Raw genomic sequence first — 26,190 nt, 5'->3', positions numbered from 1 at the left:
AGTCTTTGTAGATCTTTCGTGTCGAGTCTTTGTAGATCTCTCGTGTCTAGTCTTTGTAGATCTCTCGTGTCTAGTCTTTGTAGATCTCTCGTGTCTAGTCTTTGTAGATCTCTCGTGTCTAGTCGTTGTAGATCTCTCGTGTCGAGTCTTTGTAGATCTCTCGTGTCTAGTCGTTGTAGCTCTCTCGTGTCTAGTCTTTGTAGTTCTCTCGTGTCTAGTCGTTGTAGATCTCTCGTGTCTAGTCTTTGTAGATCTCTCGTGTCTAGTCTTTGTAGATCTCTCGTGTCTAGTCTTTGTAGATCTCTCGTGTCTAGTCTTTGTAGATCTCTCGTGTCTCGTCTTTGTAGATCTCTCGTGTCTAGTCGTTGTAGATCTCTCGTGTCTAGTCTTTGTAGGTCTCTCGTGTCTAATCTTTGTAGATCTCTCGTGTCTAGTCGTTGTAGATCTCTCGTGTCTCGTCTTTGTAGATCTCTCGTATCCAGTCGTTGTAGATTTCTCGTGTCTAGTCTTTGTAGATCTCTCGTGTCTAGTCTTTGTAGTTCTCTCGTGTCTAGTCGTTGTAGATCTCTCGTGTCTAGTCTTTGTAGATCTCTCGTGTCTAGTAGTTGTAGATCTCTCGTGTCTAGTCTTTGTAGATCTCTCGAGTCTAGTCTTTGTAGATCTCTTCGTGTCTAGTCTTTGTAGATCTCTCGTGTCTAGTCTTTGTAGATCTCTCGTCTAGTCTTTATAGATCTCTCGTGTCTATTCTTTGTAGATCTCTCGTGTCTAGTCTTTATAGATCTCTCGTGTCTAGTCTTTGTAGATCTCTCGTGTCTAGTCTTCGTAGATCTCTCGCTTCTAGTCTTTGTAGATCTCTCATGTCTAGTCTTTGTAGATCACTCGTGTCTAGTCTTTGTAGATCTCTCGTGTCTAGTCTTTGTAGATCACTCGTGTCTAGTCTTTGTAGATCTCTCGTGTCTAGTCATTGTAGATCTCTCGTGTCTAGTCTTTGTAGATCTCTCGTGTCTAGTCTTTGTAGATCTCTCGTGTCTAGTCTTTGTAGTTCTCTCGTGTCTAGTCTTTGTAGATCTCTCGTGTCTAGTCTTTGCAGATCTCTCGTGTCTAGTCTTTGTAGATCTCTCGTGTCTAGTCTTTATAGATCTTTCGTGTCTAGTCCTTGTAGATCTCTCGTGTCTAGTCGTTATAGATCTCTCGTGTCTAGTCTTTGTAGATCTCTCGTGTCTAGTCGTTATAGATCTCTCGTGTCTAGTCGTTATAGATCTCTCGTGTCTAGTCTTTGTAGATCTCTCGTGTCTAGTCGTTGTTGATCTCTCGAGTCTAGTCTTTGTAGATCTCTCGAGTCTAGTCTTTGTAGATCTCTCGTGTCTAGTGTTTGTAGATCTCTCATGTCTCGTCTTTGTAGATCTCTCGTGTCTAGTCATTGTAGATCTCTCGTGTCTAGTCTTTGTAGATCTCTCGTGTCTAGTCTTTGTAGATCTCTCGTGTCTCGTCTTTGTAGATCTCTCGTGTCTAGTCGTTGTAGATCTCTCGTGTCTAGTCTTTGTAGATCACTCGTGTCTAGTCTGTGTAGATCTCTCGTGTCTAGTCTTTGTAGATCACTCGTGTCTAGTCTTTGTAGATCTCTCGTGTCTAGTCGTTGTAGATCTCTCGTGTCTAGTCTTTGTAGATCTCTCATGTCTAGTCTTTGTAGATCTCTCGTGTCTAGTCTTTGTAGATCTCTCGTGTCTAGTCTTTGTAGATCTCTCGTGTGTAGTCTTTGTAGATCTCTCGTGTCTAGTCGTTGTAGATCTCTCGTGTCTAGTCTTTGTAGATCTCTCGTGTCTAGTCGTTGTAGATCTCTCGTGTCTAGTCTTTGTAGATCTCTCGTGTCTAGTCTTTGTAGATCTCTCATGTCTCGTCTTTGTAGATCTCTCGTGTCTAGTCTTTGTAGATCTCTCCTGTCTAGTCTTTGTAGATCTCTCGTGTCTAGTCTTTGTAGATCTCTCGTGTCCAGCCTTTGTAGATCTCTCGTGTCTAGACTTTGTAGGTCTCTCGTGTCTAGTCATTGTAGATCTCTCGTGTCTAGTTTTTGTAGATCTCTCGTGTCTAGTCTTTGTAGATCTCTCGTGTCTCGTCTTTGTCGATCTCTCGTGTCTAGTCTTTGTAGATCTCTCGTGTCTAGTCTTTGTAGATCTCTCGTGTCTAGTCTTTGTAGATCTCTTGTGTCTAGTCTTTGTAGATCTCTCGAGTCTAGTCTTTGTAGATCTCTCGTATCCAGTCGTTGTAGATTTCTCGTGTCTAGTCTTTGTAGATCTCTCGTGTCTAGTCGTTGTAGATCTCTCGTGTCTAGTCATTGTAGATCTCTCGTGTCTAGTCTTTGTAGATCTCTCGTGTCTAGTCCTTGTAGATCTCTCGTGTCTAGTCTTTGTAGATCTCTCGTGTCCGGTCTTTGTAGATCTCTCGTGTCCGGTCTTTGTAGATCTCTCGTGTCCGGTCGTTGTAGATCTCTCGTGTCTAGTCTTTGTAGATCTCTCGTGTCTAGTCTTTGTAGATCACTCGTGTCTAGTCTTTGTAGATCTCTCGTGTCTAGTCTTTGTAGATCACTCGTGTCTAGTCTTTGTAGATCTCTCGTGTCTAGTCGTTGCAGATCTCTCGTGTCTAGTCTTTGTAGATCTTTCGTGTCGAGTCTTTGTAGATCTCTCGTGTCTAGTCTTTGTAGATCTCTCGTGTCTAGTCTTTGTAGATCTCTCGTGTCTAGTCTTTGTAGATCTCTCGTGTCTAGTCGTTGTAGATCTCTCGTGTCGAGTCTTTGTAGATCTCTCGTGTCTAGTCGTTGTAGCTCTCTCGTGTCTAGTCTTTGTAGTTCTCTCGTGTCTAGTCGTTGTAGATCTCTCGTGTCTAGTCTTTGTAGATCTCTCGTGTCTAGTCTTTGTAGATCTCTCGTGTCTAGTCTTTGTAGATCTCTCGTGTCTAGTCTTTGTAGATCTCTCGTGTCTCGTCTTTGTAGATCTCTCGTGTCTAGTCGTTGTAGATCTCTCGTGTCTAGTCTTTGTAGGTCTCTCGTGTCTAATCTTTGTAGATCTCTCGTGTCTAGTCGTTGTAGATCTCTCGTGTCTCGTCTTTGTAGATCTCTCGTCTCTAGTCGTTGTAGATCTCTCTTGTCTCCTCTTTGTAGAACTCTCGTGTCTAGTCTTTGTAGATCTCTCGTGTCTAGTCTTTGTAGGCCTCTTGTGTCTAGTCTTTGTAGATCTCTCGTGTCTAGTCTTTGTAGATCCCTCGTGTCTAGTCATTGTAGATCTCTCGTGTCTAGTCTTTGGAGATCTCTCGTGTCTAGTCTTTGTAGATCTCTCGTGTCCAGTCGTTGTAGATCACTCGTGTCTAGTCTTTGTAGATGTCTTGTGTCTAGTCTTTGTAGATCTCTCGTGTCTAGTCGTTGTAGATCTCTCATGTCTAGTCTTTGTAGATCTCTCGTGTCTAGTCCTTGTAGATCTCTCGTGTCTAGTCTTTGTAGATCTCTCGTGTCCAGTCTTTGTAGATCTCTCGTGTCTAGTCTTTGTAGATCTCTCGTGTCTGGTCGTTGTAGATCTCTCGTGTCTAGTCTTTGTAGATCTCTCGTGTCTAGTGTTTGTAGATCTCTCGTGTCTAGTCTTTGTAGATCTCTCCTGTCTAGTCTTTGTAGATCTCTCGTGTCTAGTCTTTGTAGATCTCTCGTGTCTAGTCTTTGTAGATCTCTCGTGTCTGGACTTTGTAGGTCTCTCGTGTCTAGTCGTTGTAGATCTCTCGTGTCTAGTCTTTGTAGATCTCTCGTGTCTAGTCTTTGTAGATCTCTCGTGTCTCATCTTTGTAGATCTCTCGTGTCCAGTCTTTGTAGATCTCTCGTGTCTAGTCTTTGTAGATCTCTCGTGTCTAGTCTTTGTAGATCTCTTGTGTCTAGTCTTTGTAGATCTCTCGAGTCTAGTCTTTGTAGATCTCTCGTGTCCAGTCGTTGTAGATGTCTCGTGTCTAGTCTTTGTAGATCTCTCGTGTCTAGTCGTTGTAGATCTCTTGTGTCTAGTCATTGTAGATCTCTCGTGTCTAGTCTTTGTAGATCTCTCGTGTCTAGTCCTTGTAGATCTCTTGTGTCTAGTCTTTGTAGATCTCTCGTGTCCGGTCTTTGTAGATCTCTCATGTCCAGTCTTTGTAGATATCTCGTGTCCGGTCGTTGTAGATCTCTCGTGTCTAGTCTTTGTAGATCTCTCGTGTCTAGTCTTTGTCGATCTCTCGTGTCTAGTCTTTGTAGATCTCTCGTGTCTAGTCTTTGTAGATCACTCGTGTCTAGTCTTTGTAGATCTCTCGTGTCTAGTCGTTGCAGATCTCTCGTGTCTAGTCTTTGCAGATGTCTCGTGTCGAGTCTTTGTAGATCTCTCGTGTCTAGTCTTTGTAGATCTCTCGTGTCTAGTCTTTGTAGATCTCTCGTGTCTAGTCTTTGTAGATCTCTCGTGTCTAGTCGTTGTAGATCTCTCGTGTCTAGTCTTTGTAGATCTCTCGTGTCTAGTCGTTGTAGCTCTCTCGTGTCTAGTCTTTGTAGTTCTCTCGTGTCTAGTCGTTGTAGATCTCTCGTGTCTAGTCTTTGTAGATCTCTCGTGTCTAGTCTTTGTAGATCTCTCGTGTCTAGTCTTTGTAGATCTCTCGTGTTTAGTCTTTGTAGATCTCTCATGTCTAGTCTTTGTAGATCTCTTCGTGTCTAGTCTTTGTAGATCTCTCGTGTCTAGTCTTTGTAGATCTCTCGTCTAGTCTTTATAGATCTCTCGTGTCTATTCTTTGTAGATCTCTCGTGTCTAGTCTTTATAGATCTCTCGTGTCTAGTCTTTGTAGATCTCTCGTGTCTAGTCTTTGTAGATCTCTCGTGTCTAGTCTTTGTAAATCTCTCGTGTCTAGTCTTCGTAGATCTCTCGTTTCTAGTCTTTGTAGATCTCTCATGTCTAGTCTTTGTAGATCACTCGTGTCTAGTCTTTGTAGATCTCTCGTGTCTAGTCTTTGTAGATCACTCGTGTCTAGTCTTTGTAGATCTCTCGTGTCTAGTCATTGTAGATCTCTCGTGTCTAGTCTTTGTAGATCTCTCGTGTCTAGTCTTTGTAGATCTCTCGTGTCTAGTCTTTGTAGTTCTCTCGTGTCTAGTCTTTGTAGATCTCTCGTGTCTAGTCTTTGCAGATCTCTCGTGTCTAGTCTTTGTAGATCTCTCGTGTCTAGTCTTTATAGATCTTTCGTGTCTAGTCCTTGTAGATCTCTCGTGTCTAGTCGTTATAGATCTCTCGTGTCTAGTCTTTGTAGATCTCTCGTGTCTAGTCGTTATAGATCTCTCGTGTCTAGTCGTTATAGATCTCTCGTGTCTAGTCTTTGTAGATCTCTCGTGTCTAGTCGTTGTTGATCTCTCGAGTCTAGTCTTTGTAGATCTCTCGAGTCTAGTCTTTGTAGATCTCTCGTGTCTAGTGTTTGTAGATCTCTCATGTCTCGTCTTTGTAGATCTCTCGTGTCTAGTCTTTGTAGATCTCTCGTGTCTAGTCTTTGTAGATCTCTCGTGTCTAGTCTTTGTAGATCTCTCGTGTCTCGTCTTTGTAGATCTCTCGTGTCTAGTCGTTGTAGATCTCTCGTGTCTAGTCTTTGTAGATCACTCGTGTCTAGTCTGTGTAGATCTCTCGTGTCTAGTCTTTGTAGATCACTCGTGTCTAGTCTTTGTAGATCTCTCGTGTCTAGTCGTTGTAGATCTCTCGTGTCTAGTCTTTGTAGATCTCTCATGTCTAGTCTTTGTAGATCTCTCGTGTCTAGTCTTTGTAGATCTCTCGTGTCTAGTCTTTGTAGATCTCTCGTGTGTAGTCTTTGTAGATCTCTCGTGTCTAGTCGTTGTAGATCTCTCGTGTCTAGTCTTTGTAGATCTCTCGTGTCTAGTCGTTGTAGATCTCTCGTGTCTAGTCTTTGTAGATCTCTCGTGTCTAGTCTTTGTAGATCTCTCATGTCTCGTCTTTGTAGATCTCTCGTGTCTAGTCTTTGTAGATCTCTCCTGTCTACTCTTTGTAGATCTCTCGTGTCTAGTCTTTGTAGATCTCTCGTGTCTAGCCTTTGTAGATCTCTCGTGTCTAGACTTTGTAGGTCTCTCGTGTCTAGTCATTGTAGATCTCTCGTGTCTAGTTTTTGTAGATCTCTCGTGTCTAGTCTTTGTAGATCTCTCGTGTCTCGTCTTTGTCGATCTCTCGTGTCTAGTCTTTGTAGATCTCTCGTGTCTAGTCTTTGTAGATCTCTCGTGTCTAGTCTTTGTAGATCTCTTGTGTCTAGTCTTTGTAGATCTCTCGAGTCTAGTCTTTGTAGATCTCTCGTATCCAGTCGTTGTAGATCTCTCGTGTCTAGTCTTTGTAGATCTCTCGTGTCTAGTCGTTGTAGATCTCTCGTGTCTAGTCATTGTAGATCTCTCGTGTCTAGTCTTTGTAGATCTCTCGTGTCTAGTCCTTGTAGATCTCTCGTGTCTAGTCTTTGTAGATCTCTCGTGTCCGGTCTTTGTAGATCTCTCGTGTCCGGTCTTTGTAGATCTCTCGTGTCCGGTCGTTGTAGATCTCTCGTGTCTAGTCTTTGTAGATCTCTCGTGTCTAGTCTTTGTAGATCACTCGTGTCTAGTCTTTGTAGATCTCTCGTGTCTAGTCTTTGTAGATCACTCGTGTCTAGTCTTTGTAGATCTCTCGTGTCTAGTCGTTGCAGATCTCTCGTGTCTAGTCTTTGTAGATCTTTCGTGTCGAGTCTTTGTAGATCTCTCGTGTCTAGTCTTTGTAGATCTCTCATGTCTAGTCTTTGTAGATCTCTCGTGTCTAGTCTTTGTAGATCTCTCGTGTCTAGTCGTTGTAGATCTCTCGTGTCGAGTCTTTGTAGATCTCTCGTGTCTAGTCGTTGTAGCTCTCTCGTGTCTAGTCTTTGTAGTTCTCTCGTGTCTAGTCGTTGTAGATCTCTCGTGTCTAGTCTTTGTAGATCTCTCGTGTCTAGTCTTTGTAGATCTCTCGTGTCTAGTCTTTGTAGATCTCTCGTGTCTAGTCTTTGTAGATCTCTCGTGTCTCGTCTTTGGAGATCTCTCGTGTCTAGTCGTTGTAGATCTCTCGTGTCTAGTCTTTGTAGGTCTCTCGTGTCTAATCTTTGTAGATCTCTCGTGTCTAGTCGTTGTAGATCTCTCGTGTCTCGTCTTTGTAGATCTCTCGTCTCTAGTCGTTGTAGATCTCTCGTGTCTCCTCTTTGTAGAACTCTCGTGTCTAGTCTTTGTAGATCTCTCGTGTCTAGTCTTTGTAGGCCTCTTGTGTCTAGTCTTTGTAGATCTCTCGTGTCTAGTCTTTGTAGATCCCTCGTGTCTAGTCATTGTAGATCTCTCGTGTCTAGTCTTTGGAGATCTCTCGTGTCTAGTCTTTGTAGATCTCTCGTGTCCAGTCGTTGTAGATCACTCGTGTCTAGTCTTTGTAGATGTCTTGTGTCTAGTCTTTGTAGCTCTCTCGTGTCTAGTCGTTGTAGATCTCTCATGCCTAGTCTTTGTAGATCTCTCGTGTCTAGTCCTTGTAGATCTCTCGTGTCTAGTCTTTGTAGATCTCTCGTGTCCAGTCTTTGTAGATCTCTCGTGTCTAGTCTTTGTAGATCTCTCGTGTCTGGTCGTTGTAGATCTCTCGTGTCTAGTCTTTGTAGATCTCTCGTGTCTAGTGTTTGTAGATCTCTCGTGTCTAGTCTTTGTAGATCTCTCGTGTCTAGTCTTTGTAGATCTCTCGTGTCTAGTCTTTGTAGATCTCTCGTGTCTAGTCTTTGTAGATCTCTCGTGTCGAGTCTTTGTAGATCTCTCGTGTCTAGTCTTTGTAGATCTCTCGTGTCTAGTCTTTGTAGATCTCTCGTGTCTGGTCTTTGTAGATCTCTTGTGCCTAGTCTTGGTAGATCTCTCGTGTCTAGTCTTTGTAGATCTCTCATGTCTAGTCTTTGTAGATCTCTCGTGTCTAGTCTTTGTAGATCTCTTCGTGTCTAGCCTTTGTAGATCTCTCGTGTCTAGTCTTTATAGATCTCTCGTGTCTAGTCTTTGTAGATCTCTCGTGTCTAGTCTTGGTAGATCTCTCGTGTCTAGTCTTTGTAGATCTCTCGTGTCTAGTCTTTGTAGATCTCTCCTGTCTAGTCTTTGTAGATCTCTCGTGTCTAGTCTTTGTAGATCTCTCGTGTCTAGTCTTTGTAGATCTCTCGTGTCTAGTCTTGGTAGATCTCTCGTGTCTAGTATTTGTAGATCTCTCGTGTCTAGTCTTTGTAGATCTCTCGTGTCTAGTCTTTGTAGACCTCTCGTGTCTAGTCTTTGTAGATCTCTCGTGTCTAGTCTTTGTAGATCTCTCGTGTCTAGTCTTTGTAGATCTCTCGTGTCTAGTCTTTGTAGATCTTTCGTGTCTAGTCTTTGTAGATCTCTCGTGTCTAGTCTTTGTAGATCTCTCCTGTCTAGTCTTTGTAGATCTCTCGTGTCTAGTCTTTGTAGATCTCTCGTGTCTAGTCTTTGTAGATCTCTCGTGTCTAGTCTTTGTAGATCTCTCGTGTCTAGTCTTTGTAGATCTCTCGTGTCTAGTCGTTGTAGATCCCTCGTGTCTAGTCGTTGTAGATCTCTCGTGTCTAGTCTTTGTAGATCTCTCGTGTCTAGTCTTCGTAGATCTCTCGTGTCTAGTCCTTGTAGATCTCTCATGTCCGGTCTTTGTAGATCTCTCGTGTCCAGTCTTTGTAGATCTCTCGTGTCCGGTCTTTGTAGATCTCTCGTGTCTGGTCGTTGTAGATCTCTCGTGTCTGGTCGTTGTAGATCTCTCGTGTCTGGTCTTTGTAGATCTCTCGTGTCTGGTCTTTGTAGATCACTCGTGTCTAGTCGTTGGAAATCTCTCGTGTCTCATCTTTGTAGATCTCTCGTGTCTAGTCATTGTAAATCTCTTGTGTCTCGTCTTTGTAGATCTCTCGTGTCTCGTCGTTGTAGATCTCTCGTGTCTAGTCTTTGTAGATCTGTTGTGTCTAGTCGTTGTTGATCTCTCATGTCTAGTCTTTGTAGATCTCTCGTGTCTAGTCATTGTAGATCTCTCGTGTCTCGTCTTTGTAGATCTCTCGTGTCTAGTCGTTGTAGATCTCTCGTGTCTAGTCTTTGTAGATCCCTCGTGTCTAGTCTTTGTAGATCTCTCGTGTCTAGTCTTTGTAGATCACTCGTGTCTAGTCTTTGTAGATCTCTCGTGTCTAGTCGTTGTAGATCTCTCGAGTCTAGTCGTTTTAGATCTCTCGTGTCTAGTCTTTGTAGATCTCTCGTGTCTAGTCTTTGTAGATCTCTCGTGTCTAGTCTTTGTAGATCTCTCGTGTCTAGTCGTTGTAGATCTCTCGTGTCTAGTCTTTGTAGATCTCTCGTGTCTAGTCTTTGTAGATCTCTCGTGTCTAGTCTTTGTAGATCTCTCGTGTCTAGTCTTTGTAGATCTCTCGTGTCTGGTCTTCGTAGATCTCTCCTGTCTAGTCTTTGTAGATCTCTCGTGTCTCGTCTTTGTAGATCTCTCGTGTCTAGTCTTTGTAGATCTCTCGTGTCTAGTCTTTGTAGATCTCTCGTGTCTAGTCGTTGTAGATCTCTCGTGTCTAGTCTTTGTAGATCTCTCGTGTCTAGTCTTTGTAGATCACTCGTGTCTAGTCTTTGTAGATCTCTCGTGTCTAGTCTTTGTAGATCTCTCATGTCTAGTCGTTGTAGATCTCTCGTGTCTAGTCTTTGTAGATCACTCGTGTCTAGTCTTTGTAGATCTCTCGTGTCTAGTCTTTGTAGATCTCTCGTGTCTGGTCTTTGTAGATCTCTCGTGTCTAGTCTTTGTAGATCTCTCGTGCCTAGTCATTGTAGATCTCTCGTGTCTAGTCGTTGTAGATCTCTCGTGTCTGGTCCACTGGTCATCCTTTCTGTGCGATCTCCGCTGCTCTGTGTCAGCCGTGGCTCAGTGGGTAGCACTCTTGCCTCTGAGTCAGAGGTTGTGGGCTCACGTTCCTGCTCCCGAGACTGGGAAATCTAGGACCAACAATCCAGAGCAGTACTGAGGGAGTGCTGCACTGTCAGAGGTGCCAAGGCCCCTAAGCTCTGGAATTCTCTGCCTCTCTCTCCTCCTTTAAGATGCTCCTTAAAACCTACCTCTTTGACCAAGCTATTTGTTACCTGCCCTAATATCTCCTTATGTGGCTCGGTAGCACCTTGGGACGTTTTACTATGTTAAAGGCGCTGTATAAATACAGGTTGTTGTTGCCAATTATGTCGGGGGCTGTCATTGCCCAGGACAATCTCTTGGATTCCTCCTCACTGCATCTAATTCCATCCCACTGAGGTGGGGGTGACAGCAGGCCACCGAACCCAGTCAAGGTGGCCGGAGGCTCTCTGGTGCGTAGTCCAGTCGAAGGGAATTCTACTCCCTGAAGCTGAACTAGGAGAAATTATTCAAAATTTGATCCTCGTACCTGGTCTGTTGCCAGGAGCTAACTGGCATGTCAACAGTGAGATTGTTATTAATACTGTGTAGCTTTTTATTATATCTCCTTATGTGGCTCGGTGTCAGATTTTGTCTGATAACGCTCCCGTGAAGCGCCCTGGGACGTTAAAGGCGCGGTATAAATGCGAGTTGTCTCTAATTGTCACACTTTCCTCCTCCGCAGTGAAAGAGGAATCCGTGGCCACGTTCAAAGGCATGGAGTTCTTCTGCTACGACCTCTCCCACAACCCCATCCAGAGCAGCAGCGACGAAATCACGCTCTCCTTCCGGACCCTCCAGCGCAACGGGCTGATCCTCCACACCGGGAAGTCCGCCGACTACGTCAACCTGGCCCTGAAAAACGGAGCCGTCTCCCTGGTCATCAACCTGGGCTCGGGCGCCTTCGAGGCGCTGGTGGAGCCAGTCAACGGCAAGTTCAACGACAACAACTGGCACGACGTGAGGGTGACGCGCAACCTCCGTCAGGTAATGACATCCAAGTGGCGTCACCTTTTCAGCCCGCTCACCACTTTCTTGTTTCGACTAGGGGATCCTGGCGGCAGACTCGGGGCATCTCTTGCAAAGCACAAATCGTTTGATTGAGCCTTTATGTACCGGCAGAGAGTCACAGAGTTATACTGCACAGAAAGAGGCCCTTCGGCCCATCGTGTCCGCGCCGGCCATCAAGCCCCGTCTATTCTAATCCCATTTTCCAACACTTGGGCCGTAGCCTTGTATGCTATGGCGTTTCAAGTGCTCATCCAAATGCTTCTTGAATGTTGTGAGGGTTCCTGCCTCTACCACCCTTTCAGGCAGTGAGTTCCAGATTCCAACCACCCTCTGGGTGAAAAAGTTTTTCCTCAAATCCCCTCTAAACCTCCTGCCCCTTACCTTGAAACTATGCCCCCTGGTTATTGACCCCTCTACTAAGGGGAAAAGTTCCTTTCTATCTACCCTATCTATGCCCCTCATACAATTTTGTACACCTCAATCAGGTCCCCCCTCAGCCTTCTCTGCTCTAAGGAAAACAACCCCAGCCTGTCCAGTCTCTCTTCATAGCTGAAGCGCTCCAGCCCAGGTAACATCCTGGTGAATCTCCTCTGCACCCTCTCAGACCTCAAGCCCGGTCCGGCGTTCCTCTTCACAGGACGGAAGGTTGCGCTTCCCCAGATTATCACCGTGACAAACCCAATTTTGTTTGAATGCAAGTGACGGTTGTCAGCAGCGTGACTGGCTTTATTGCTAGGTTCAGAAGGGCACCTGCTGCGATCAGCATCTGGCAAAGGTGGGCAGGTCAAGGGTCAACGACAGCAAGCCTAGTAAATCGGAATAAGAATGTACGAGCATAAGAATTAGGAGACCATTCGGCCCCTTGAGCCTGCTCCGCCATTCAGTAAGATCATAGACTGGTTACAGCACAGCAGGAGGCCATTCGGCCCCTCGAGCCTGCTCCGCCATTCAGTAAGATCATAGACTGGTTACAGCACAGCAGGAGGCCATTCGGCCCCTCGAGCCTGCTCCGCCATTCAGTAAGATCATAGACTGGTTACAGCACAGCAGGAGACCATTCGGCCCCTCGAGCCTGCTCCGCCATTCAGTAAGATCATAGACTGGTTACAGCACAGCAAGAGACCATTCGGCCCCTCGAGCCTGCTCCGCCATTCAGTAAGATCATAGACTGATTACAGCACAGCAGGAGGCCATTCGGCTCATCGAGCCCGTGCCGACTCTCAGCCAGTCCCACTCTCCCGCCCTTTCCCCGTAGCCCTGCAAATTTTTTTCCTTCAGGTACTTATCCAACTCCCTTTTGAAAGCCGCGATTGAGTCTGCCTCCACCAGCCTTTCAGGCAGCGCATTCCAGATCCTAACCACTCGCTGCGTAAAAAAGTTTTTCCTCATGTCGCCTTTGGTACTTCTGCCAATCACCTTAAATCTGTGTCCTCTGGTTCTCGACCCTTCCACCAATGGGAACAGTTTCTCTCTATCTACTCTGTCCAGACCCCTCATGATTTTGAACGCCTCATGGCTGATCTTCTACCTCATCGCCACCTTCCCGCGCTATCCCCATATTCCTTGATTCCCATCGTGTCCAAAAATGTAACTTTTAAAGCACTTACTTTTTATAGAATGCGATCTCTGCCCCAGTCAGGATCCGCTCCCGCTCCCTTCTTGAAGGCAATACAGAGAGTCAGCACACTCCGCACAACCCGTCAACGCATTCCAGAGGCACACTACTCCCTGTGTAGAGAAGAACCGCCAACGTCGAACCTTTTCCCACACTTGCGTAGTTTAAAGGCAGCGCATTCTAGATCCTAACCACTCGCTGTGTAAAAAAGTTTAAAGGTAGTTTAATTCCTATAGCAGCACAACATACTATAGGAATTAAACTACCTGCTGTGCAGGATATCTACCCTGAGAGGTGCCGGGGGAAGGCCCTGAGAATCATTAAAGACGCGAGCCACCCCAGCCACAACCTCTTCGCCCTGCTCCCGTCCGGTAAGAGATACCGAAGCATACGGTCTCGTACCAGCAGGTTTCGAAACAGCTTCTACCCCCAGGCCATAAGACTCATGAACGAATAATTTATTATTATTTATTACTGTTGTTTTATTTATTATTACTGTATTTCTATTAGTATTTTATCATTGCTATGCCATATTTATTCCAATGTTGGGAGGACTCGTAAAAATCAACATTTCATTGTGCAGTACACACGTCTGCTGCATATATGACAAATAAAAATTGAATTGATTGAATTGACACCCTTGTTATGAATCTCATCATCATAAAGAAACTACTCATGAAGTAACACTGGGTGGCCAGCTGGTGGCGCCGTCCAAGGAGTATAAATGCTCGGGCGTGGGCCCAGCTTGCCCTGGGACATTTTGTAAGACAGGAACTAGTGAAGAACAACTAGACCTCCATGTTTTGAAACAAGTTGATTAAAGCCTTGCTTGATACTCAAACCAAGTGCTCAGCAGTCTTTTTACATCAACCCTAGTCCGCCCCAATGTGTCACCCTCAACTGATCGATCAGTAGGTGCCCAAACCAGCCCTTTCATTGTTTTAAAGATCTCTAAATCTACCCTGCTCTAAAGTAAATAGACACAACTCTTTAAACCTCTCTGAGTAGCTGGGAATCATTCTTGTGACCCTTATGCCGAGCATAAGAACATAAGAAATAGGAGCAGGAGTCGGCCATTCGCCCCCTCGAGCCTGCTCCGCCATTCAATAAGATTGACGCAAGAAAACTACTAGGCACTTAGTCTAAGCGTTAAACAAAGCTTTAATCAACTGATATTCAACAGGGAGGTCTAGTTGTGTCCTTCACTAGTTCCTGTTAAAGAATGTCCTGAGCAAGCTGGGCCCATGCCCGAGTATTTATACTCTCCCTGGACAGCGCCACCAGCAGGCCGCCCAGTATCATTTCATAAGTCATTTCCACATAAATGACAAGATTCATGTCAAAGATCATGGCTGATCTTCGACCTCATCTCCACTTTCCCACCCGATCCCCATATCGCTCGATTCCCCTAGAGTCCAAAAATCTATCGATCTCAGCCTTGAATATACTCAACCCCAGAGGGCTGTGGATGCTCAGTCGTTAAGAATCAATCTAAACATCTGCCGTTTCGCCTGAAAATGACGTTAAAATGCGCCTTTGCTATCTCGCTTTCCCCATCCTTTCCCACGTCAGTTCCATAACCTGTTGTGAAATTGATTCCTAATCTGTGTTGATCCTGATTGACCTCACCAGGGACACTACAATTAACCTCAGCGCCCTGGGTTCGGATGGGGAGAATCAGAGCCAGGATCCCTGCTCCTGATTGCTAGCCCGTGACTCCTGACGGACCTGTGTTTGGATTTCAGCCGAGTTCAGAGTTGGGCTGAGCTGAGATAGAAACGTAACAACATAGGAAGCATCTTCCACCCAGCTCATCCAAAGCTCTGCTGCCCCCGTGTCCTAACTCACACCGAGTCCCGTTCACCCATCACCCCCTGTGCCCACTGACCTACATTGGCTCCCGGTTAAGCAAAATTTCAAAATTCTCATCCTTGTTTTCAAATCCCTCCGTGGCCTCGCCCCCTCCCTATCTCTGTAATCTCCTCCAGCCCCCACAACCCTCCGAGATCTCTGCGCTCCTCCAATTCTGGCCTCTTGAGCATCCATTGCTCCACCATTGGCGGCCGTGCCTTCAGCTGCCTGGGCCCTGAGCTCTGGAATTCCCTCCCTAAACCGCTCCGCCTCTCTCTCCTCCTTTAAGAGGCTCCTTAAAACCAACCTCTTTGACCAAGCTTTTATCCTAATATCTCCTTATGTGGCTCGGTGTCAAATTTTGTTTGATAATCGCTCCTGTGAAGCGCCCTGGGATGTTTTACTACGTTAAAGGCACTTTATAAATACAAGTTGTTGTTGTTGCTGTTGTGAAGTGCCTTGGGCACTAATACTAAGGGTGCCAAAATAATGTAAGTAGCTGAATTGCTCTGGTCAATATATATGAGGTGTAATCAGAACCATGTTCATTTTGAGCTCATTGACATCGTCACCACGCACACAGTGACCTGAGCGACTCTCCTTCATTAGTTTCATTGCACCTACCGGCTGAAACACTAAGGCCTAGAAATTCGGTGGAGCCCCAAACGGGGCGCCAAGCTCGCCTGGGCGCCGGAATTACCGCTGCGACCGGAGCCGTTGTGCCCGCCGGAAATTCAGTTTGAGCGCCCCAAGAGGGACACGGGGCGAGGCTCGAGTCGCCCCGCATCCCTCTTGGGGCGCTGAAACTCGCTGCGGCACGGCGCGCTGCGGTACTGCAGGCCTTCCTCCCCTTCTTAAGGGGGAGGGGTCTGCACCAGCACGATGACCGATCGCGAGTGCCGGCAAAAGAGCCCGGCACCGAGGAGAAGTGCCGGGCTCTCGGGACACAGCCGGCACTGCCCGGGGGGATCAGGAGGCTGGGGACGGAGGTGCTGGCAGGCTGCCACAGAAAAAACGGCCGCCCCGCACCTCCACCTTAATTTGCGCCACTGCCGCCACAGGTAGGCCCCGTGAACCAGGCGCGATTTGCGATCGGCATTACAGAGGCGGGCGCGACCAAATATCGCGATCGGGGCGGTAGCGGGGCGCTGCACACACCGATGACGTCATCGGTGGCGACGCAGCGCTACAGGCTAACGCCGCCATTAGCGGCCCGCTAAATATCACGGGAGGCGCGGCCAGTGGCGCTAAAGCCACTGAGTGCCCTCTTTAGGCGCTAACTGGTGGCGCAGCCCACCGAATTTCTAGGCCTAAAGGTCATAAGTAAGGTCAGCACATAACTTACATCAAAAAGCGACAGTTTCCTTTGAGGTAGAAGCGATGCTGCAGCTGTACAAAGCCCTGGTTAGACCACACCTGGAGCACTGGGAGCAGTTCTGGGCCCCACACCTTAGGAAGGATATATTGGCCTTGGAGGGAGTGCAGCGTAGGTTTACCAGAATGATACCCGGACTCCAAGGGTTAGGTTACGAGGAGAGATTACACAAAATAGGGTTGTATTCCCTGGAATTTAGAATTTTAAGGGGTGATTTGATTGAAGTTTTCAAGGTATTAAGGGGAACAATTCACCCTCTGAGTGAAGAAATTCCTCACCTCTGTCCTAAATGGCCCACCCCTTATCCTGAGACTGTGCCCCCTGGTTCGAGACTCTCCAGCCAGGGGGAAACAACCTCTCAGCATCTACCCTGTCAATCCCCCTCAGAATTTTATAGATTTCAATGAAATCACCTCCCATTTTTCTAAACTCCACAGAAAATAAAGCCATTCTACTCAATCTCTCATACCAGGAATCAATCTAGTAATAATTTGGAAGGTTAAGGGGTGATCTGATCGAAGTTTTCAGGATATTAAGGGGAACAGATAGGGTAGACAGAGAGAAACTATTTCCGCTGGTTGGGGAGTCTAGGACTAGGGGGCAGAGTCTAAAAATTAGAGCCAGACCTTTCAGGAGTGAAGTTAGGAAACACTTCTACACACAAAGGGAGGTAGAAGTTTGGAACTCTCTTCCGCAAACGGCAACTGATGCTAGACCAGTTGTTAATTTTAAATCAGAGATTGATAGATTTCTGTTAACCAAAGGTATTAAGGGATACGGGGCAAAGGCGGGTGGATGGAGTTAGGTCACTGACCAGCCATGATCTCATTGAATGGCGGAACAGTCTCGAGGGGCTGAATGGCCTCCTCCTATGTTCCGATGCGAGCGGTGAGTTATCACAGATTGCTTCCCTGCTGATGTCGCAACACGGTTCACAGTGGGGTGTCGCCGTGACGCACAAGCTGGTTTACAGTTTCTGTAGTGGATGAGTCGAGTAAAATTGGGAGATGTTAGAGTTAGTGGGTTAATTCCATACAGAATTATTCCAGGGATTCCCTTGGTAGCTCGGTGAGTTTATCCGGGGAGAACCATCCAGACCAGTAAAGGTCCTAGGGTTGACACGCAGTCTGTGCTTATCTCGCTGAATTTCTAAAAAATGGGGTGTGGGCGTCGCTGGCAAGGCCCAGCGTTTATTGCCCATCCCTAGTTGCCCCTTGAGAAGGTGGTTGTGAGCCGCCTTCTTGAACCGCTGCAGTCCGTGTGGTGAAGGTGCTCCCACAGTGCTGATATATTTCCAAGTCAGGATGGTGTGTGACTTGGAGGGGAACTTGGAGGTGGTGGTGTTCCCGTGCGCCTGCTGCCCTTGTCCTTCTAGGTGGAAGAGGTCGCGGGTTTGGGAGGTGCTGCCGAAGAAGCCTTGGCGAGTTGCTGCAGTGCATCTTGTAGATGGTACACACTGTAGCCACGGTGCGCCGGTGGTGGAGGGAGTGAATGTTTAAGGTGGTGGACGGGGTGCCAATCAAACGGGCTGCTTTGTCCTGGATGGTGTCGAGCTTCTTGAGTGTTGTTGGAGCTGCACTCATCCAGGCAAGTGGAGAGTATTCCATCACACTCCTGACTTGTGCCTTGTAGATGATGGAAAGGCTTTGGGGAGTCAGGAGGTGAGACACTCGCTGCAGAATACCCAGCCTCTGACCTGCTCTTGTAGCCACAGTATTTATGTGGCTGGTCCAGTTATGTTTCTGGTCAATGGTGACCCCCAGGATGTTGATGGTGGGGGATTCGGCGATGGTAATGCCGTTGAATGTTAAGGGGCGGTGGTTAGACTCTCTCTTGTCGAAGAAGGAAAACTGGCCAGAGTTACCGCTGCAGATGGAGGCCCAGTGTCCTCCTTGCTGGGAGTGTACACCTGTACACGTCAGCTGAGGGCAGCGCTGGGCTGTGATGTTTCCCGTCGCTCCGTGAATAGTCCGTGAACACTCACCTTCATGGTTCAGACGTGAAACGAGCGAATATTGGAGTGAGGTACCAAAGGATGCTCACTGGCACCAACCTACACCCAGCTAGGATTCAACACTTTAGAGCAGGGTTATCTATCCTGTGGCACAGGAACCACACGCGACCCACAACTCCTGATAGTTGGTTACATAGTATTACGTAGAACTTACAGCACAGAAACAGGCCATCTGGTCCGTGCCGGTGTTTATGCTCCACACGAGCCTCCTCCCACCCCTCTTCATCTCACCCCACCACCATATCCTTCTATCCCTTTCTCCCTCATGTGTTTATCCAGCTTCCCCTAAAATGTATCTCTGCTATTCGCCTCAACCATTCCCTGTGGTAGCGAGTTCCACATTCTCACCACCCTCTGGGGAAAGAAGTTTCTCCTGAATTCCCTATTGGATTTATTAGTGACTATCTTATATTGATGGCCCCTAGTTCTGGTCTCCCCCACAAGTGGAAACATCTTCTCTACGTTGACCCTATCGAACCCCTTCATAATCTTAAAGACCTCGATCAGGTCACCCCTCAGCCTTCTCTTTTCTAGAGAAAAGATCCCCAGCCTGTTCAATCTTTCCTGATAGTTATAACCTCTCAGTTCTGGGATCATCCTTGTAAATGTTTTTTGCACCCTCTCCAGTGCCTCGATATCCATTTTATAATATGGAGACAAGGACTGTGCGCAGTGCTCCAAGTGTGGTCTGACCAAGGTATATGGAGACCAGAACTGTGCACAGTGCTCCAAGTGTGGTCTAACCGAGGTATGTGGAGACCAAGACTGTGCACGGTGCTCCAAGTGTGGTCTAACCAAGGTATATGGAGACCAGGACTGTGCACAGTGCTCCAAGTGTGGTCTGACCAAGGTATATGGAGACCAGAACTGTGCACAGTGCTCTAAGTGTGGTCTGACCAAGGCATATCGAGACCAGAACTGTGCACAGTGCTCCGAGTGTGATCTAACCAAGGTATATGGAGACCAGAACTGTGCACAGTGCTCCAAGTGTGGTCTAACCAAGGTATATGGAGACCAGAACTGTGCACTGTGCTCCAAGTGTGGTCTAACCGAGGTATATGGAGACCAGGACTGTGCACAGTGCTCCAAGTGTGGTCTGACCAAGGTATATGGAGACCAGAACTGTGCACAGTGCTCCAAGTGTGGTCTAACCAAGGTATATGGAGACCTGAACTATGCACAGTGCTCCAAGTGTGGTCTAACCAAGGTATATGGAGACCAGAACTGTGCACAGTGCTCCAAGTGTGGTCCAACCATGGTATATGGAGACCAGGACTGTGCACAGTGCTCCAAGTGTGGTCTAACCAAGGTATATGGAGACCAGGACTGTGCACAGTGCTCCAAGTGTGGTCTATCCGAGGTATATGGAGACCAGGACTGTGCACAGTGCTCCAAGTGTGGTCTAACCACGGTATATGGAGACCAGGACTGTGCACAGTGCTCCAAGTGTGGTCTAACCGAGGTATGTGGAGACCAAGACTGTGCACGGTGCTCCAAGTGTGGTCTAACCAAGGTATATGGAGACCAGGACTGTGCACAGTGCTCCAAGTGTGGTCTGACCAAGGTATATGGAGACCAGAACTGTGCACAGTGCTCCAAGTGTGGTCTAACCGAGGTATGTGGAGACCAAGACTGTGCACGGTGCTCCAAGTGTGGTCTAACCAAGGTATATGGAGACCAGGACTGTGCACAGTGCTCCAAGTGTGGTCTGACCAAGGTATATGGAGACCAGAACTGTGCACAGTGCTCTAAGTGTGGTCTGACCAAGGCATATCGAGACCAGAACTGTGCACAGTGCTCCGAGTGTGATCTAACCAAGGTATATGGAGACCAGAACTGTGCACAGTGCTCCAAGTGTGGTCTAACCAAGGTATATGGAGACCAGAACTGTGCACTGTGCTCCAAGTGTGGTCTAACCGAGGTATATGGAGACCAGGACTGTGCACAGTGCTCCAAGTGTGGTCTGACCAAGGTATATGGAGACCAGAACTGTGCACAGTGCTCCAAGTGTGGTCTAACCAAGGTATATGGAGACCTGAACTATGCACAGTGCTCCAAGTGTGGTCTAACCAAGGTATATGGAGACCAGAACTGTGCACAGTGCTCCAAGTGTGGTCCAACCATGGTATATGGAGACCAGGACTGTGCACAGTGCTCCAAGTGTGGTCTAACCAAGGTATATGGAGACCAGGACTGTGCACAGTGCTCCAAGTGTGGTCTATCCGAGGTATATGGAGACCAGGACTGTGCACAGTGCTCCAAGTGTGGTCTAACCACGGTATATGGAGACCAGGACTGTGCACAGTGCTCCAAGTGTGGTCTAACCACGGTATATGGAGACCAGGACTGTGCACAGTGCTCCAAGTGTGGTCTGACCAAGGTATATGGAGACCAGGACTGTGCACAGTGCTCCAAGTGTGGTCTAACCGAGGTATATGGAGGCCAGAACTGTGCGCAGTGCTCCGAGTGTGGTCTAACCAAGGCATATGGAGACCAGGACTGTGCACAGTGCTCCGAGTGTGGTCTAACCGAGGTATATGGAGACCAGGACTGTGCACAGTGCTCCAAGTGTGGTCTGACCAAGGTATATGGAGACCAGGACTGTGCACAGTGCTCCAAGTGTGGTCTAACCAAGGTATATAGAGACCAGGACTGTGCACAGTGCTCCAAGTGTGGTCTAACCGAGGTATATGGAGGCCAGAACTGTGCGCAGTGCTCCGAGTGTGGTCTAACCAAGGCATATGGAGACCAGGACTGTGCACAGTGCTCCGAGTGTGGTCTAACCGAGGTATATGGAGACCAGAACTGTGCACAGTGCTCCAAGTGTGGTCTAACCGAGATTCTAGACAAGGTTAACATAAAAGCTTTTGAGTATAATTTTTTTTAAACTTACTCTGCAACTGATGACTGTACCCCAATATAACTAGTTCTGTAAATTTTAATTACCTAATTTTCAGTCATTTAAAATCAGGTTACTCACAGTTGGTGAACTCGACACTCTGATTAAAAATGATTATTTTGTTGTGATGAGCCCATTTTCAGCTGTGTGAATCAAACCGCACCAGGTTACCACTCTTAAAGACATCAAGGAATATTTTTTGAAGCAAGGAATTTTGAAAAGAACAAGCACCGTTGTAAAAACGCTGCCCTGATCGCGGCGGTCCGCGGCGGAATTTGCGTGCGCCGACGAGCGAGCGAGCGGGCTTGAGCGGGAACGCGCGAGTGAGAGAGAAAAAAAGACGCTTTTCAAAACAGACGCTATTAAGAACATAAGAATTAAGAGCAGGAGGAGGCCACTCGGCCCCTCGAGCCTGCTCCGCCATTCAGTGAGATCGCGGCTGATCATCGACCTCATCTCTAAGTGAGTGGGCAGAAATTTGGCAGATGGAATATAATGTTGGAAAGTGTGAGGTTATGCACTTTGGCAGAAAAACTCAAAGAGCAAGTTACTGTATTATCTAAATGGAGAGAAACTGCACTGTGCTACAGTACAAAGGGATCTGGGGGTCCTGGTGCATGAAACACAGAAGGTTGGTATGCAGGTACAGCAGGTGATCAGGAAGGCCAATGGAATCTTGGCTTTTATTGCAAAGGGGATGGAGTATAAAAACAGGGAAGTCTTGCTGCAGTTATACAGGGTATTGGCGAGGCCACACCTGGAATACTGCGTACAGTTTTGGTTTCCATATTTAAGAAAAGACATACTTGCTCTCGAGGCAGTTCAGAGAAGGTTCACTCGGTTGATTCCGGAGATGAGGGGGTTGACTTATGAGGAAAGGTTGAGTAGGTTGGGCCTCTACTCATTGGAATTCAGAAGAATGAGAGGCGATCTTATCGAAACATATAAGATTGTGAGGGGGCTTGATCGGGTGGATGCGGTGAGGATGTTTCCACTGATGGGTGAGACTAGAACTAGGGGGCATAATCTTAGAATAAGGGGCTGCGCTTTCAAAACTGAGATGAGGAGAAACTTCTTGACTCAGAGGGCAGTAAATCTATGGAATTTGCTACCCCAGAGAGCTGTGGAAGCTGCAACATTAAATAAATTTATAACAGAGATAGACAGTTTCCTAGCAGATAAGGGAATTAGGGGTTACGGGGAGAGGGCAGGGAAGTGGACGTGAGTCTAGGTTCGGATCAGCCATGATCCTATTGAATGGCGGAGCAGGCCCGAGGGGCCGTATGGCCTACTCCTACTTCTTATGTATGTTCTTATGCATCTCCGCTTTCCTGCCCGCTCCCCACATCCCTCGATTCCCTGCGAGTCCAAATATCTATCGCTCTCAGTCTTGAATAGTCTCAGCGGCTGAGCATCCACAGCCCTCTGGGGCAGAGAATTCCAAAGATTCACCAACCCCCCCTCTGGGCGCAATTTGCGTCTTAAAGCGGAAACGCTGCCCCAACACGATGCAGCACCGCGGACCCGCGATCACGAAAGCTCGGAGACGCAGGTTTTCAGGAGCGGAGCTGGCGGGGAGGCGAACGGTGAGGGGAGAAAAGCAGGCCAGTGATTATGGCTCATTGTGTCAATGGGTCTGTAAAGAGGAATTATTACAGTCAGCGAGACAACAGCACACAGAGTCAACAGGCCACTAATTATAGTTAATAGGCCTATAACGCAAAGACATTATTAGTTAGTAATTATAAGTTATGATCGTCAATGGGTCTGCAACAAGTGGTTATTAAATTAAGTGCTACAGCAGAGGTAATTATTCTATTATTAAACGCTTTATATTAGTTGTTTTAGTAATAAAGAGTTAGAATATTAATTCAGCAGCTACAGGTTATGGTGTGCAAGAGATATAAACCCGAGGCCTGAAAAGGAGCATTTCCGAGGATATTCTCTATTGTAACACAGCGCTGTATTTTATATGTAATATAACACAGCCCTGACCTCGTCCTCCACAGGATATATACGCAATACAGCGCTGTCTCAGTCCTGGCTGTAATTTGCAATACAACACAGTTCAGTCCCGCGGTTACACACAATCTTTTCTGTAACACAGCCCGGTATCGGTACTGTGCTTTGGAGAGGGTGCAGCAGAGATTTACCAGAATGGTTCCAGGGTTAAGGGATTATAGTGACGTGGAGAGACTGGAGGAGCTGGGCTTGTTCTCCTTGGAGCAGAGAAGGCTAAGAGGAGATTTGATTGAGGCGTTCACAATCATGAAGAGTTTAGACAGAGTAGATAAGAAGAAACTGTTTCCAATGGCTGAAGGGTCGGTAACCAGAGGGCCCAGATTTAAGGCGATTGGCAAAAGAACCAGAGGCGACACGAGGAAAAAGGTTTTTACGCAGTGAGTGGTGAGGATTTGGAATGCGCTGCCTGATAGGGCGGTGGACACAGATTCAATAGGAGCCTTCAAAAGGGAATTGGATAAATACTGGAAGGAGAAATAATTGCAGGGATATGGGGAAAGAGCGGGGGGAGTGGGACTGATTGGATTGCTCGTCGAAAGAGCCGGCGCTGACTCGATGGGCCGAATGGCCTCCTCCTGTGCTGTAAGATTCAATTAATCTCATGTGACACAGCGCTGTCCTGATCCTGTATATAATCCGTAATGTGACACAGTGCTGTCCCGATCCTGTATATAAGCCGTAATGTGACACAGCGCTGTCCCGATCCTGTATATAATCCGTAATGTGACACAGCGCTGTCCCGATCCTGTATATAATCCGTAATGTGACACAGTGCTGTCCCGATCCTGTATATAACCCGTAATGTGACACAGTGCTGTCCCGATCCTGTATATAATCCGTAATGTGACACAGTGCTGTCCCGATCCTGTATATAATCCGTAATGTGACACAGCGCTGTCCCGATCCTGTATATAATCCGTAATGTGACACAGTGCTGTCCCGATCCTGTATATAATCCGTAATGTGACACAGTGCTGTCCCGATCCTGTATATAACCCGTAATGTGACACAGCGCTGTCCCGATCCTGTATATAATCCGTAATGTGACACAGTGCTGTCCCGATCCTGTATATAATCCGTAATGTGACACAGTGCTGTCCCGATCCTGTATATAATCCGTAATGTGACACAGTGCTGTCCCGATCCTGTATATAATCCGTAATGTGACACAGTGCTGTCCCGATCCTGTATATAACCCGTAATGTGACACAGTGCTGTCCCGATCCTGTATATAATCCGTAATGTGACACAGTGCTGTCCCGATCCTGTATATAATCCGTAATGTGACACAGCGCTGTCCCGATCCTGTATATAATCCGTAATATGACACAGTGCTGTCCCGATCCTGTATATAATCCGTAATGTGACACAGTGCTGTCCCGATCCTGTATATAACCCGTAATGTGACACAGCGCTGTCCCGATCCTGTATATAATCCGTAATGTGACACAGTGCTGTCCCGATCCTGTATATAATCCGTAATGTGACACAGTGCTGTCCCGATCCTGTATATAATCCGTAATGTGACACAGTGCTGTCCCGATCCTGTATATAATCCGTAATGTGACACAGTGCTGTCCCGATCCTGTATATAATCCGTAATGTGACACAGTGCTGTCCCGATCCTGTATATAACCCGTAATGTGACACAGCGCTGTCCCGATCCTGTATATAATCCGTAATGTGACACAGCGCTGTCCCGATCCTGTATATAATCCGTAATGTGACACAGCGCTGTCCCGATCCTGTATATAACCCGTAATGTGACACAGTGCTGTCCCGATCCTGTATATAATCCGTAATGTGACACAGCGCTGTCCCGATCCTGTATATAATCCGTAATGTGACACAGCGCTGTCCCGATCCTGTATATAACCCGTAATGTGACACAGTGCTGTCCCGATCCTGTATATAATCCGTAATGTGAAACAGTGCTGTCCCGATCCTGTATATAATCCGTAATGTGACACAGCGCTGTCCCGATCCTGTATATAACCCGTAATGTGACACAGCGCTGTCCCGATCCTGTATATAATCCGTAATGTGAAACAGCGCTGTCCCGATCCTGTATATAATCCGTAATGTGACACAGCGCTGTCCCGATCCTGTATATAACCCGTAATGTGACACAGCGCTGTCCCGATCCTGTATATAATCCGTAATGTGACACAGTGCTGTCCTGATCCTGTATATAACCCGTAATGTGACACAGCGCTGTCCCGATCCTGTATATAATCCGTAATGTGACACAGCGCTGTCCCGATCCTGTATATAATCCGTAATGTGACACAGTGCTGTCCCGATCCTGTATATAATCCGTAATGTGACACAGTGCTGTCCCGATCCTGTATATAATCTGTAATGTGACACAGTGCTGTCCCGATCCTGTATATAATCCGTAATGTGACACAGCGCTGTCCCGATCCTGTATATAATCTGTAATGTGACACAGCGCTGTCCCGATCCTGTATATAATCCGTAATGTGACACAGCGCTGTCCCGATCCTGTATATAACCCGTAATGTGACACAGCGCTGTCCCGATCCTGTATATAATCCGTAATGTGACACAGTGCTGTCCTGATCCTGTATATAACCCGTAATGTGACACAGCGCTGTCCCGATCCTGTATATAATCCGTAATGTGACACAGCGCTGTCCCGATCCTGTATATAATCCGTAATGTGACACAGTGCTGTCCCGATCCTGTATATAATCCGTAATGTGACACAGTGCTGTCCCGATCCTGTATATAATCTGTAATGTGACACAGTGCTGTCCCGATCCTGTATATAATCCGTAATGTGACACAGCGCTGTCCCGATCCTGTATATAATCTGTAATGTGACACAGCGCTGTCCCGATCCTGTATATAATCCGTAATGTGACACAGCGCTGTCCCGATCCTGTATATAACCCGTAATGTGACACAGCGCTGTCCCGATCCTGTATATAATCCGTAATGTGACACAGTGCTGTCCTGATCCTGTATATAATCTGTAATGTGACACAGTGCTGTCCCGATCCTGTATATAATCCGTAATGTGACACAGTGCTGTCCTGATCCTGTATATAATCTGTAATGTGACACAGTGCTGTCCCGATCCTGTATATAATCCGTAATGTGACACAGCGCTGTCCCGATCCTGTATATAACCCGTAATGTGACACAGTGCTGTCCCGATCCTGTATATAATCCGTAATGTGACACAGTGCTGTCCCGATCCTGTATATAATCCGTAATGTGACACAGTGCTGTCCCGATCCTGTATATAACCCGTAATGTGACACAGCGCTGTCCCGATCCTGTATATAATCCGTAATGTGACACAGCGCTGTCCCGATCCTGTATATAACCCGTAATGTGACACAGCGCTGTCCCGATCCTGTATATAATCCGTAATGTGACACAGCGCTGTCCCGATCCTGTATATAATCCGTA

General features: G+C 46.9%; 2 protein-coding genes across 2 annotated transcripts in view; one reads left to right on the top strand and one right to left on the bottom strand.

The window, feature by feature from the left end:
* The window catches only part of LOC147092842 (neurexin-2-like), a 1,315,750-nt gene that overhangs the window by 859,489 nt on the left and 430,071 nt on the right, over positions 1 to 26,190 (top strand). The window contains exon 5 of the mRNA XM_085975700.1: positions 10,648 to 10,949. Coding sequence (XP_085831826.1) covers positions 10,648 to 10,949 — 302 coding nt within the window. The remainder of the gene's footprint in view (positions 1 to 10,647; positions 10,950 to 26,190) is intronic.
* On the bottom strand, positions 78 to 10,481 carry LOC147092843 (uncharacterized; the record flags this gene model as incomplete). Its single annotated transcript, XM_085976398.1, has 5 exons — positions 10,453 to 10,481; positions 2,507 to 3,146; positions 2,090 to 2,323; positions 279 to 524; positions 78 to 167 (listed from the first exon to the last, which is right to left on the bottom strand). Coding segments are annotated over exons 1-5 (1,239 nt in total), but the record flags the coding sequence as incomplete, so codon positions are not given.

This window comes from Somniosus microcephalus, unplaced genomic scaffold (genome assembly GCF_052327205.1).
Source record: "Somniosus microcephalus isolate GS21.2 unplaced genomic scaffold, FLI_Smic_1.0 unresolved_chr2, whole genome shotgun sequence".
In the NCBI taxonomy this organism is placed as follows: domain Eukaryota; kingdom Metazoa; phylum Chordata; class Chondrichthyes; order Squaliformes; family Somniosidae; genus Somniosus; species Somniosus microcephalus.
Note: the sequence above shows the minus strand (reverse complement) of the source record. Positions and strands in the feature narration are given on the sequence as shown.